Source organism: Penicillium malachiteum (assembly GCF_028827825.1).
Source record: "Penicillium malachiteum strain IBT 17515 chromosome Unknown utg000005l:1.0-9002435.0:326005.0-9005861.0, whole genome shotgun sequence".
NCBI lineage: Eukaryota > Fungi > Ascomycota > Eurotiomycetes > Eurotiales > Aspergillaceae > Penicillium > Penicillium malachiteum.
In genome coordinates this window covers 838,352-852,166 of record NW_026643099.1, presented here as the reverse complement: position 1 = coordinate 852,166, position 13,815 = coordinate 838,352, and the positions used below count along the sequence as shown (strand labels likewise).

Genomic DNA, 13,815 nt, shown 5'->3' with positions numbered 1-13,815 from the left:
GCCTTTCAATTTCTTAGTCAAAATGCAGATCCATGTGGATTTTTAAAGATGATCTTAGGTAAACTTGAACCTTCAAATGGATGTTCAAGTTGGAACTTGATTTCCCCGACATTCGGACGATGACGTGCCTTGATGACTTGAAGCACATCTGGACTCGGTGTTAACATTTTGAATATACCCGTGGAGCTGCATATCCATTATCACTCTTCGGTGGAAATTCTCCATGATCAGAAGTTGGAGTTCCCTGTTTCATTCACGCCACCTTCAGGGCACACATGAGAATCTCCAGGGCTTGGAAGGCGGTAGCTTGCACGGAACTCCACATCTGCAGGATGCCAGGCCCCGGGATCATCCCCGGAAACCTTGGAAGGTTATTTATCATCGAAACGTCCTGCAAGATCCCGAGGTGATCAAGTATCGTCAATTTCAAGAACACCAAATTTGGGGATTGAACAATTTTGGAAGTCGAACTTGGCAGAATCTATTCAAGTTGTTGGAAATTTGGGAGCGCGTCGACTGGTATCACATCTGTACATGCAAGATGCCTCATCCCACTCCAGCTCTCGGAGCACTGGGTGCCAACTACAACGAGAAACTCACATGGATAGACCACGACGAGCTCCAGCGAGTAAATTCGCGCTGGATCCGCGGGTTCATAGACATGCACCAGATAGATCCTGGAAATGTCCTCCAAGACCCAAACATCCAAGCTCTCTTGAAGGCCATAGACGCCGGATACAAAACCATCCTCAGCTTCAAATGGAACTACTCCGAGCGCAACTTCCCCGCTATTGGCACGGCCGCACATGCCACAGAGCTTCAGTGCCTGGATGCCGTGCTACGTGTTGTTCTGAATAAAGTCAATATTCTCGTTATTGGAAACGAGCCCTTCATCGAAGTCCAGTCTGGCCACGCAGATAAACGCTTGAATATATTCTACGAGACAGTTGCAGAAGCGGTAATCAATTTCCGTGAGACAAATGCGAATCAAGGTTTCACGACACCAAAATTATACATGGGTGCATTCAATCGTCTGGATCTTCCAATCAAACGTACACCCGTCATCGAACGCATGCTCCGCTTCGTCGCCTCAAGACCTGAACTCGAGGGCGTGGATCTACACCCCCACATGCCCACTCTGGAAGGTCACAAAGCCATGCTTGACTTCGTTCTTTCGCGGATCAGACCAGATCAACGATTCCTAGCTACGGAGTTCTCACTCGTATGGCACTGGAAGAAACACCTTGGGGATACAGTATCAGGGTATTTCTGTTCTAAGTATGGATTTCCAGCTGGGACTAAAGTTCACAAGGTGGTTAGTGCTGCTATGCAGGATCCATGGCCTTATACACAGTGGGAGGACTTTTTATCGCATGAGCCGTGGTATATACAGTGTCGGGGCTTTCTTGTGAATGCTATGGCAATGTATAGAGCTACGGGTCGACTGGAGGTTGCTACGTATGGTCTTTGTCCTATGCGGTTGAGGAAGTCGCCGTTGCCTGTCGATGGGAACCCGTGGATGCTTAATAGTGTTTATGCACCGTCTACAGTACAGCTTAGGCCTGATGGGTCGAGATATGAGAATTTCCCTTGGGCTGAGGAGTTTCGGATGGTGCAGCGAGGTTAAGTAACGTTTGGTGTGAGACCTTATTGAATTTGATATGTCAATTTCTGAAGATACCAGGACTGAATCACTGGTCTTCACCAGAGATCAGCACCTAGTTGGTATGGTCAACGCGAGAACCTACTTCAACTCCATTACATATTTATTTCATGTGCATCGAGGATATCTTCCAGCATATCATCAACCATGCGAGCACGGAGAAACTTGAAGTGCGCATGTACCAAGGCCAAGGCGAGGCGAGAAGAAGTTGTTGGAGAGATTACGGCGAGCTGAGGCAAAAAGAGCCTTCAAACTCAAATTTCATCAAATATTCCAGTATAAAGATACTGAAACCCATTGAAATGGAATAAGACTTGAATTGAGATGAGAGATCAGCAGAGTCGTAGATTGAATTTAATACTGATGTTACTTGATGAAGACAAACTGAATCTCACTTTTCTCTGGAGAATGCTTTCGTCTGTACTCCGTACTTCTACTGGCCATCAAGGCCGAGCCTATGAAATTAGACCAAGGCACTATCGAAAATGAAAGGAGAAGGCCATTGGCTTCTCGGTGGTGCATAACTTGGCAGCTACGTATATCCACAAATTGTCCAAGCTCCCACGGACACCTGTGGTCTAGAACGATGCCTCTTCCAAGGTTTGGCATTGGACAAATGTCTACGAGATAATGCGTGCTCCATATCTGTACAGTATTGCTGTTTGATATTGAGTCACAGAATGCACATGTGCAATTCATCAAGGAAAATTGGAGAGACCGCTTGTTTCCTCGGATTTAAAAGCAGACTGTTTGCGCCAGTGGTCACGCCCCCCTAAGCCCACTTAATTTGATGCATGATGCACGGGGCGAGTAGAATCTTGAATATGGACATCTGATAGAGAGGGCCTAGGCTCTTCTAGCTATCAGAAGAGGTGGACCCAATTTACATCTAACTTACCGCAAGATATCAACCGGCCTGTACGGGAACCATCCCGCCGGACCTCCAGCTCCTGTGGAGCAAGACATCTATGGAACCATTGGTATCAATTATTAGCAGCCACAATACTTTCACAGAATCCTTCGGCTTGAGGCGGGAAGAGAAATTCCAGAACATTGAAGCCCCTTTTCTTTGAAAGAAGCATGGACCATAGGGCTCAGGACAAGGGCATTCTTTGAGCTCCATGTGATCAGTGCGCGCACAGAAAATTTTCAAAGCCCCTTGATTGAATACAGAATCAAAAGGAAAGAAAAACAAAGGTGATAGGAAACCACATGAGTGAAGCATACCTGAGAAGAAAAAAAGATCCATAAATGCCAGTGGTTTATTGTGATCTCAACTCAGATCGCGCAAGGGGTACATACATGATTCATCAGATCTAGGAACTTGAACTTGAGACCAAAACAACACGATTCGATAGAAATTTCTCACATTATTTCCATTTTATAAGACCCATACCAATCAAAGAAGCGAAATGAATTATTTCCCATGTCTTAAACAAATAATACCAAACGACCGTGCTTCTAAACAACTCCATCTTTCCACCCACGCATCCCCCTGAAGGATGTACACGCATAAAGATAAGAAAGGAAATCCGCATACTAGTATAAAAGGAGTCAAAATATTAAACACTTCATAACACACAGCTAGTAATGATATTCTTTATATTCAGATCATCCCCAAAAAAAAAGCAACACTTGAACCTGTTGCATGAGGAGTAGTAAGCTTATGTATGAGTGTAGGACAGAGTACGGGCAAAGTACTTCGTACCCTGTACCAGTCAAATCCCATCACACCAAACAATCAATAGGAAAAGTCCATCTGCATGAGACGACGCACGCCCGTGCGCCACAGCAAGGTTATGTTCCTACAGCGTGCCGAGGGGCTAGATGATATGCGCTCCATGCATCCGGCTTACCCAGCCCGTTGGCGCAGGCGCCCCCAACGCTCCACTTAAAAGTCATCCTCACCCTGTAGCCCGGGCCGCTGATGGAGGGTGGGTTGGGTTTTAGGTAAGGCCCTAAATTGGAAACCCTGTTCCAGAAGGGCGGCTGTGTTTGAGGATTTGAGGATTTGCGTGGATGAAAGTGACGTTGTGTGATTCAGCTTAGGCGGGCGATGATTAGGATTGGGTTCTGATGGGTTTCTTCAGCTGGTATGATGGGGGCGAATTATTATTTTTCTTTTTCATAGAGAGATTATTATTAGATTGGATGTACTTGATACTTGATGTATGTAGGAAGTACGAGTTACCTACATTGCATACTGAGATAGTATTATGTATGCCCAGGTGAGGACTTTAGGATACCGGTCTAACATTACAAATGAATTTGATTTTAGATTTTTTAGATTTGTATTTTTCATTGTGGGAAATCAAAATCCAAATCAATAAAGATCAGAACAAAAGTACATGCCATGTGCGATGTGCAGGATCGGCAACTGCCTGTTGGTGGCGCAGGATTTCTGTTTGGCTGCCTAGATGAAAATTAACGCTGATTACTCCGTAAAGGGGCACATTTTCTTAAAGGGCGTTGACTCAGAGAATCAAAAAACAATTTAAAAAACAGAAAAAAGAAAAAAGAAAAAAGAAAAGAAAAGCAAAAAAAAAAATCAAGAAATATGACCCTTGACTCACCAAGGATACTCCTGGAATTCATTCGTGGGGTCTGTAAGGATTTGATTTGACTTGATTTTTATTTTATTTTATTTTATTTTATTTTTTGTTTATTCCATCCCTTCGGTTGGTGCGTGAACGTAATGTTGGTTAGTGGGGATGTATTGAAAGGTCATCGGGTCTGGTAGTTGGAGTGTTTTTTCCTTCCTTTACATTGAAATATAGAAATACTAGTCATTTATTGGCTCTACAAGATACTCACAGGTGTTTGAGAGTCGCTGGATGTGTTGGAAGGATTGGAAGGATTGGACGTCATAGTTTTAGCCAAGTGGATGCGTGTGGAGAGAGTTAGGGTTTGATGCGGTCGCACTTCACTATATGTGTGATATCAGTGATTGATATGAGATGATATCAAAGAGTTTAAAAAGAGCATTTTATATAGTTTCAAATGTTACAGAGTACTACTTCAGCTTGATCATTGTCTTATTCATACAAAGTCTTATATTCAAGGTCCTCATCTTTGGTACTCGAACTCGCTTTGTTCCAGAAGTCGAGTCGAGTCTAAACTCCACATCTATTTTTGTGTCTCGCTAAGCATCTTCTTTGTGAGCCCTGTTGATAGCCCTGCTGATAGACTTTTCAAGTGGATATCCAAGTTGCGGTCTGCAGGGCTCATCATTATGAGATCCATTTTAGCCCAAAACGAAGAATGGTTGCTGCCCAGCGACCGGCGGTAAAGGTAAAGGCGCGTGGTCCGTAGTGTTGCCCAACGAATGATAGTGTACGGAAAATGGAGTAAAAGAATCCAAGACTAAGACGAAAAGTGGTGCAAGTTGGGTCCTTTTTTTTCACCTTTGTAACAAGTAATCTAGTATCTTGCCATGGCAACATAGAAACATAGTGGGTTTTCGGTGATTTAAGAGAACGCGATATGGGGAACAGTGGAGTCGACAGAACCATTGGAACGATACGGGATGAGCCGTTGTCGACCCAAACGATGCAGCGCGAGCCGCCAACCAACCATGGTTTCGATCGGAAGATTTATGACTCTGTTTGAACTTGGTCAGGCATGTCGTTTGGGCAGACCAGTTTCAAATGTGTCGGATGAGTTTACCTAGATAGGGCAGCAGTGATAGCAACGATGGAGACCTGCATCCGCTAAAGATGGGTTCATGCAGTATGGACTGTACAAGAGAGGATCAAAGTTGGCCTGATTCTGGAAGCCTGGCACATGGCGCACTTTTCCTATCCAACGAAGTACTGACACGCGACGCAAGCTAATCATCTCCTAGCGAAGAGATCTGTGGAACTCTTCTCTCTGGAGCCACTCAAGGACTCGGGATTTGGTGGCGACTTGATTCCCCGCTCTGCACCTTGGAAATCTTTCTTTTATACTCCATACGCACACGGTTTTCTCGAGAACTCCCAACTTACAAGAAAATCTATGACTCAAAAGGCATGGAAAAACAGATGAACCAGTTACTTTACTCTGATAGCAGTGTTCTGCCCAGTTTTTTGATTTCTCAGCAATAGACCCAACAGCGCAGGATGCAGTTGGCCGATGCCCGAATCACCTTGGGGAGGGGGGTTGCATGTCGACGCCAACTGTCTCCATCTGGACTAGTCTGAGGGGTAGGTTGAGTGTGTGTATGAGTAGAAAGTACTGTAGATGTTAAAGTACAGGATACTTTGGAAGAGGCAAATTAATCAGATCATATTAAGATTCATCCCTGAACAGTTTATAGATAGTATGTAGTTTATAGTTATGCCCAGGTATACTACGCCCAGGTGTAGTCAGTTAGTTAACTATGATAACCTTGGAAAGGAACCCAGATTGCCCGGAAATCCGCAATACGCGATATCGTAAAGTGCGTAACTAGAATACAATACGATTCCTTTATTGCCACATCCTTCCCCCCCTTAACTCCCACATCGCCCCCATGCTTATTGGTTGCCCTCCATTAATCGTCTCGACAATTCGCTCTTGGGGAATTTTTCTCTTTTTCTCATATACCACAAAGTCCCTTGGACTTCCTCATATTGTTCCAAAATTCTATATACCCTCTTGAGATCCCAGGTTCTCTCTAATGCCCTCTTCTTGACGGGTCTTTGCCATAAAACAGTTCAAATGCACTCTCTGCACATACACTGTCAACCCTCCTCTCTCCGATCGGAAACCGTACCACGGTGACGGTCTTACTCAACCTCTTTTCTTTCTGCTAATTCGGCGTCTTTTTTTCTGCTCTGCATACGATATCCTGTATAATATATTCGGGTCGTTTTTTGTCTGTTCTTTTTGCGCTTTTTGTTGACTCGTTTATTTTTTTGCGTGAGTTGTGTGCTTTGCCACCGTTGAACGGTAGTTACCTGTTCTCTTGCTATCTCCCTGCCTTCACCCATTTCTACTCCTCCAACTTCCTCCAAAACCTCTCTTGCGATACATTACTTGTTCCAGTTCCGGACCAAGAAAAAAGGATATCTCTTCGGACTGTTACGGCGACTCGCTCATGCTCGTTCGATAATGTATCACTACTCCACTCCACCTCCTGGGTGGTCGACCTACGACTACACCCAGTCGCCGCCAACCTCACCCTACTACGCCCAGTATGCTTCGCAGTACGCCAACACCTACACATCTCCTCGAGGCACTGCGCGACGATCATCAGCCCACACTCGCAAGGCTAGCTACGCTGCAACCAAAGAACCGAGTTACGCCTACTATTCGCAAAGCTACTACGAGGCCGCGCCAGACTATGGTATCCCGCCGCGCAAGCACGATCATGTAAGTGCTTCTTTTGCGGCTTCGCCCAAACAATCCAAACACCGTCGCAACAATACGTCCGGTCATCCAACGGGGGATGGCCTCGGTACCGGTCCCAACTCGCAGTCGCAATCGCAGAAACGACCCATCTTTGTAGATGTGGTCGACGATGCCGGCGATATTTTCTATACCTTCTGCGAGCCAAAACCACGCTCTGGCCGTCCCCCGGCTTCATCAACCAAACGAGATGGCTCTAGTCAGCATCGTCGCACCACGTCGTCGTCTAATCGCAAATCGAACCCACCCACTGATTCTCACTTTTATTTTAATCAGGCTCCTAACCCCGAGGATATCGAGGCATCAGCTCGTCGCACATCTCGTGCTCGTCGCCAATCCACCTCCACACGCACACCGAACAAGCCCAAGCCTGCTCCCGCCACCAAACCGCCACCAGTTGCCACCGAGGAAGACGCTGAGCGAGTAGGAATTCCACCGGGTTATTCGATCAAGAACTGGGACCCTACCGAGGCGCCAATTATTCTTCTCGGCAGTGTCTTCGATGCCAACTCGCTCGGTAAATGGATCTACGACTGGACAGTTTTCCACCATGGAGCATCGACGCCCATGGCCGACGTGGCGGGTGATTTGTGGCTATTGCTAATCAAGCTTGCGGGCAAGGTGAAACGCGCGGACGAATGTCTCCCACGAATCAAGTGCATCGACGCGCAGGAAGTCGTGGAGGATTTCTTGGAAAGTGGCGACCGACTCTGGCATCGATTCAAGAAATTGCTGAAAGGGTGCGAACTTTACATGTGGAAGGCCGCTAAAAGGGAAAGTGGCAAAGGGGCACCGGTATCTATGGGGCGTAATGCAGGCACTGAATTCGTCGACTCTATCTTCGGTCGGGACCGTGAACTCGAAAATACCGAAAAGTTGATGAACAGCATACGTTTATGGAATATGCGATTCGACGCCAACTGTGAAGAAATTTTACGCCGACCGTCCGCCAAATAGACGGTGTCTTTTCCAACCAAAAAAAAGAAGTCTTTCAGAGAAAAGAAGACTTCACTATTATTATCAACCAACAACATCATATGACCAATCCGAATCCCCCCATACATCGAAAGAGGAGCGACTCCATTGAAGAAGCGTTTTGTCCTTTTTTTTGTTTTCTACTATTTCCTATGTTTTATACACCGGGAGCATTTGACATGGAATTGCATTTGCAGCGCGTTGGGTTTGGCTTCGGCTGGATTGTACTCGCATACTGTTTTCCAATCTGCTCTGATTTCGCAGATTTCCATCGACAGCTCTCACACGCCCCTAGCAGTTAGGGGCGAATCCCTCCAAAAGAATTTCCTCGGTATCGGCGCGATATTCCTTTTGGTGGCGTCTTTTGATTCCTGATTTCTGAATTTGTTTCTTGCTGAGTTCTTTTGCTTTCGTGATACCATATTGCGATATCCTTGCAAAGTCTGCTTTTTAAATGATCTGATTTTTTATTTCCTTGGCTTATTTCCTTTGTTATTGCTTTCGTTTTTTTCGTTATTGATGTTGGGTCTCTACGGGATTAACCCACGTCTGGTTGTACATAGCAAAAACCATGACTCAACATCTAATAGACATGACTTGAACTTCCACCTCTACTTCCACTTCCACATGTGCATCATCACTCGTATTTTAGTGATTACCCCGCCACTCGTAATGCGTATGTACCGTCGTAGTCCGTATCCACGCCTCCACCTTTCACCGAAGACTCTTATTTCCAAAATCATGAATCTCCCATCCCATCTCATCCCGAAAAGGTAACGATTCACATCAGCATCGACCCCATGCATCAGTATCATGCACTATGTACCCTAAAACTGGTCCATTATGCTTTGCCCTGTACGCCCCAAAAGCAGGTACCTCATCCACCCCAATGACGGTCGCTGATGTCACCCCAATCGCACGGCCCAGCGCCTGCAGCCCCCTCCATGCAGGTGATCTCGTCTATTACTGGTTCCTCGGTCCCGATGTGCTGCGGGGGCCATAGAGAGTTAGTTGTTCTTGGAGGGGTTGGTGGATTGGTGGGTGTGTGGGTGACCTATAAGGAGTGTTATTGAATAGCGTTAGTGTGCGGGGTTCCTACATTTTACTGGAAGGATGAGTCGTGCATGCATGTGCATGGCACATGGTTTGGGGGTTAATGCTATTCTTATCTTTCATACTAGTACTAGCAGATTCTAGAGAATTCTATTCATTCGGTAGAGTTCTCGAGTCATCTCGATTTTACTAGTAGTGAAGATTTTGAGGTGGAATACTGTTTGTTTACTACTCTATAGTTCTTGATTTATCAGTGGCATGATTCAAGACTACATGTATCTCGTTGTTTAGTAGTGTTAGTTCTTAATAGGTCATGCTATACGTGCGCCACAGAGGCTGAATATCAAGTCTAAATTTTATCTTATTTTATTCTAATTTTGTTTCATCTTGATTTCATGCGTCATGTTGTTCATGTGGTGAGATTCCAGAAGTCGTCCCATGTTACATGAGGATTCGGCCCTATGGGGCCTTATTCTGACCGGGCACATGCCGAAATCTCACCTATTGAACGTTGAATGTACTAAGTACATCTGTCTACATGGATCAGGATTGTGTTTCATGTTTAATCAGATCTGAATCTGACAATCTGACACCTGACAGCTGAAGATGTCGTACCCGAGTACGATAGAACCAAACTAGAACCGGTTAGGATGCTTGGCTCTCCGTTACTCCGTACTCCGTTTAGTTCATTGATCCTAGATCTAGTTTCACTCTCCTTATTCTCTATCATATACTCTATTTGATCTAATTTCTATATTGTTTATTTTCTATACTTCATGTAAATATGAAATCATAGAATGTGGGGAGGTCACGGGACTGCAGATCAATGCTGATTGGACATGCTGGAGTTTTCTCATGTCGGTTGACATCACTTCAAGGAACAATGCGATTCATTCTTCAAGTTTTTTTTCTCTAATCGCTGAAAGCCCACAAAACCTGTTCCATTGAACTTGGACTTCCTTGAGAGTAACCTCTACTCACATTATCAAACACTCCCAAACCCAGATCCCCACCTTTATCGGGGGATAACCCAAGACCAAGACTTGAGAAACAAGATACTCGAGATTAAATCCTCCGATCCCAGGCTTATACCCACGGACCACTCAGAGCAGTGCTATCCTTGTGTAATACGGTCTGACAGATCAAAATCTCACGGTTCTTGATCCTTCCGATCTCGCGCATGTCCCGAATGAACCATGCAGAATGGCCCCCCTTCACAACAAACCCCCACGCCCGATCAGCAGAATGCGGTCTCCTCGCTCTGGGAGCGCTTCACGAATAACTTTCACATGAGACCGCCCGAAGATGATGAACCCCAATCGTGGTGGATCGCGTCGACGGCTATCCCGCTCGTAGCCGCCGCTGCGGGTCCAATAGCCAATGTGATGTCTATTGTGGCGCTGGTTATGCCTTGGAGGAGTAAGATCATTTCGAGGACGGATGGCCCTGCGGGAGACTGGGTCGAGGAGGGATATGCTGATCCACACTGGTATGTCTATGTATTGAGTGTACGTTTCTGCTTGAGAGGTTGGGACTGACATTATGTGTAAAGGGTCACTGCGTTCAATGCGCTTTCGCTGTTCTGTGGGTTGGTTGGCAATATTTTCTTGTTGCTGAATTTCACACAGACTGTACGATACATCGTTGCCCTTCCTGTGACTATCGTTCTCTGGTTCTTGGCTCCAGCAATCGTATGTACTATGTTTCCATTCCTTTGTTTGCGCCTGTGTGTGTAAAGCTAACGAGTCCCAGTTGAGTGGTTTGACTGCATCCCTCTCTATCTACAATCCCCCAATTGGGCCTGATGATACATATTCGCAAGCCTTTTGGAGTGCTGTCATTGCAGCCATTCTCTATTTCATATTGGCTGTCCTTTTGATGATAAATATGCTTGGATATTTCCTTGGACGATATCCACAGCATTTCTCTCTCACTGATGATCAACGTACACTCATTTTGCAAATGACTGCATTTGTCGTATGGTTGCTTATCGGTGCAGCTATATTCCAAAAAGTCCTAGGCATTGCATTTGCAGATGCTTTGTATTTCTGCGACATTACCGTCCTGACTTTGGGTTTTGGTGACGTGGTGGCTACTACGGCTCTTGGAAGAGGTCTGATCTGGCCATACGCCGTTATTGGTATCATTATGCTGGGTTTGGTTGTTGGCAGTATCCATCAATTTGCCAAGGAAGTTCACTACGACAACGTTGTCCGAAAGCACATCGAGCAGAAGCGGCAAACCACCTTTGACCGATCTGTCTCCTTCGAGACATTTGATAAGCTCGGCTTGAATAATCCGAAAGAGGTACCCTCGGCACTGACGCGGCGGCAGTCTGAAACAGCTCATCACCATCATAAAAGGCCCCAGCCTATCCGGGACACAATGCATGCGCTTGCAGCTGGTCGTCGACCCAAGCTTCTGGTAATGAGAGAAGAAAAGGACCGATTTGATGCAATGAGAAACATTCAGTATGAGACCATGCGATTTCGCCGATGGAATGACTTGGTCATCAGTATCATTGCCTATGGAATCGTATGGAGCTGCGGAGCTGTAGTGTTTTGGACACTCGAGGGCTGGACCTATTTCGAAGCGCTTTACTTCTGTTTCTGCTCTCTGATCACTATCGGCTACGGTGATTTCACACCGAAAACCAATGCAGGACGGCCATTCTTTGTGGTATGGTCTCTTATCAGTATTCCAACCATGACCATGCTTATTTCCCAAATGAGCGATACTGTTGTCGCGGCCTTCAAACATGGCACAGAGAAGTTTGCAGAATACTTCATCATGCCGGAGAGTGGAACTTACCGATCCTTTTTTGGACGGGTTCCCTGCATTAAGGGCTTCGTGGAAAGACGTCAGGAAAAACGAAGACTAAAGCGCGGGTTCCAAGTTAGTGCTGATGTGGATGATATCGTTGAACCGGAGACCGAGGACGTCGAAGCTGCTACAAAACAGATGTCCCAGTCCACATCTCGAACACCACGTAACCCGTCACCTTCAAACCGACCTCGTCGAACAATCGAGGAACTCGCACGAAACCCCAATCCATCTCCATATGAACTCGCCCAACAGCTTGCTTTCGCCATTCGGAATACTTCCCAGGATGTACGCGAAGGAAAGCGCAAGCGTTACAACTATGAAGAATGGGTCGAGTATACACGTCTCATCCAATTTACGGATCCACGTTCTCGACCCTCTTCATCAGAGGGTTCTTCGAGTCAGCATCCAGGTGGACACGACACTTCCCACGATGAAGATGAGTACGGAGTCTTGAATTGGGACTGGATTGGTGAGAATAGTCCCATGCTGGCGCACCAGACTGAACCAGAGTGGGTTCTTGACCGGCTTTGTGAAAGTCTGGTTCGATATGTGTCTACTCAGGAGCATGCTCGAGCTAGTACCCCGGAAAATGCTGAAGATGTGGCTGAGGCTGCTACGTTGAGGAAGGAGAAAGATCTTGGGATTGAGGAACTTTGATCTATTTGCATTTAGCAGGCAATCTTTTCTTCAAGTTTTCTTTGAACATATTCTGCTATTTAAGTTTTTTTTACTCCAACTTGAATGTTCTTTTGGCTACATGTGGTGATTTTCGATGGATATACCCCTTCTACTCCAATTTCATTTCAATGCACATATTTGACATTTGGATGTATCTACTTTACCTCTGGAATTGATTATTCCCTTGCCTATGAAAAATTGACACCTCTCGCTATGATAACTACTCAGATAGTAGGCATAGGCCTCCTTTACTACTCGGATCTCTGTGGGTTTGTCTTCTTCTGCCTCCGCCTCCAGGGCTGGCATAAACAGAGGGGGTATAAATCGTGGGATTGATATATTCCAACTACATCCATATGTACATGTAGCAGCTAGCCTTTCTTCCCTTCCAGGTAACCTGTAGGTACTTACATACAAAGAGACATCTGGATGTAGCTAACCAGTCGCTTATAGATACCACTGACTGAGTACTTAAAAATGTCAACATCCCTGTCTGACAGGATGTGAACACACCTGCCAGTGGCCAAGCACTTGAGTGCTGAAGACATACCTTTCCCAATTTTGTTGCTCGTGGCGTGAAGACTAGACTCGGCAGGCAGATCCTACTAGCCATGGGTATGTCCCACACAGGGAAATGAATAGGACAAGAGGGAACCAACATTGAAGATCAGAAAGCACAGACTGACTATGCATTCACTAGAGCCTGCTTACTACTCGAAGTAGGTAAATCGCAGAAAAAGAAAACTGGCGCAGCCCCCAGGAGAAACCTACTCTCTTTCGTTCAGGTCCTCGTAGCGCTGAAGCTGTTGGAACTTGGGACCACGCCCAGGTGGTCCATACGTTCCCTGTAGATATAATTTTCCCTCTCTCATACACGTATCACACACACAGATGCACACATATTCCATCACGTCCTCCATCCCTTCTGATACAAGCATATCCATTTGCATGTCAATCACTTCCTCGAAATTTCTCTGCGCAATTGAAACAGATGTAGCTACTCGTCCTAGTCCCTTTCGGCATTCCGAATTGATCGTCCGCAGCTGTCTGCGCTCCTTTTGGAGCTTCTCAGTCCCCTCCTCATACTCCTCCTTCTCCGTTTTAGTGTAGAGCTTAGAGACACGGGGGACTTGGGCTCTGGCGCATTGGGCGGGAGGGTTTTCGGGACGCTAATTGTCTATGAGATTGGTCAGCCTTATGTGGTGAGTGTCCGAAAGGGTGATTCCTCGCGCCCATCCCTGGCTGTCTGT

The 13,815-nt window shown here is 46.0% G+C and overlaps 3 protein-coding genes across 3 annotated transcripts; all 3 read left to right on the top strand.

The window, feature by feature from the left end:
• Nucleotides 1-541: 541 nt before the first annotated feature.
• N7483_010356 (uncharacterized protein) lies at nucleotides 542-1,627 on the top strand (the record flags this gene model as incomplete). Its single annotated transcript, XM_057093783.1, has 1 exon — nucleotides 542-1,627. One exon carries the CDS (start codon nucleotides 542-544, stop codon nucleotides 1,625-1,627), a length of 1,086 nt encoding a protein of 361 aa, XP_056939754.1.
• A 5,109-nt stretch (nucleotides 1,628-6,736) lies between these two features.
• Nucleotides 6,737-7,990, top strand: N7483_010355 (uncharacterized protein; the record flags this gene model as incomplete). The annotated part of the gene is made up of 1 exon (XM_057093782.1): nucleotides 6,737-7,990. One exon carries the CDS (start codon nucleotides 6,737-6,739, stop codon nucleotides 7,988-7,990), a length of 1,254 nt encoding a protein of 417 aa, XP_056939753.1.
• Nucleotides 7,991-10,257: 2,267 nt separating this feature from the next.
• On the top strand, nucleotides 10,258-12,544 carry N7483_010354 (potassium channel family protein; the record flags this gene model as incomplete). The annotated part of the gene is made up of 3 exons (XM_057093781.1): nucleotides 10,258-10,550; nucleotides 10,614-10,752; nucleotides 10,814-12,544. The coding sequence occupies 3 exons, from the start codon at nucleotides 10,258-10,260 to the stop codon at nucleotides 12,542-12,544; spliced, it is 2,163 nt and encodes a 720-aa protein (XP_056939752.1).
• Between the last annotated feature and the right edge of the window lie 1,271 nt (nucleotides 12,545-13,815).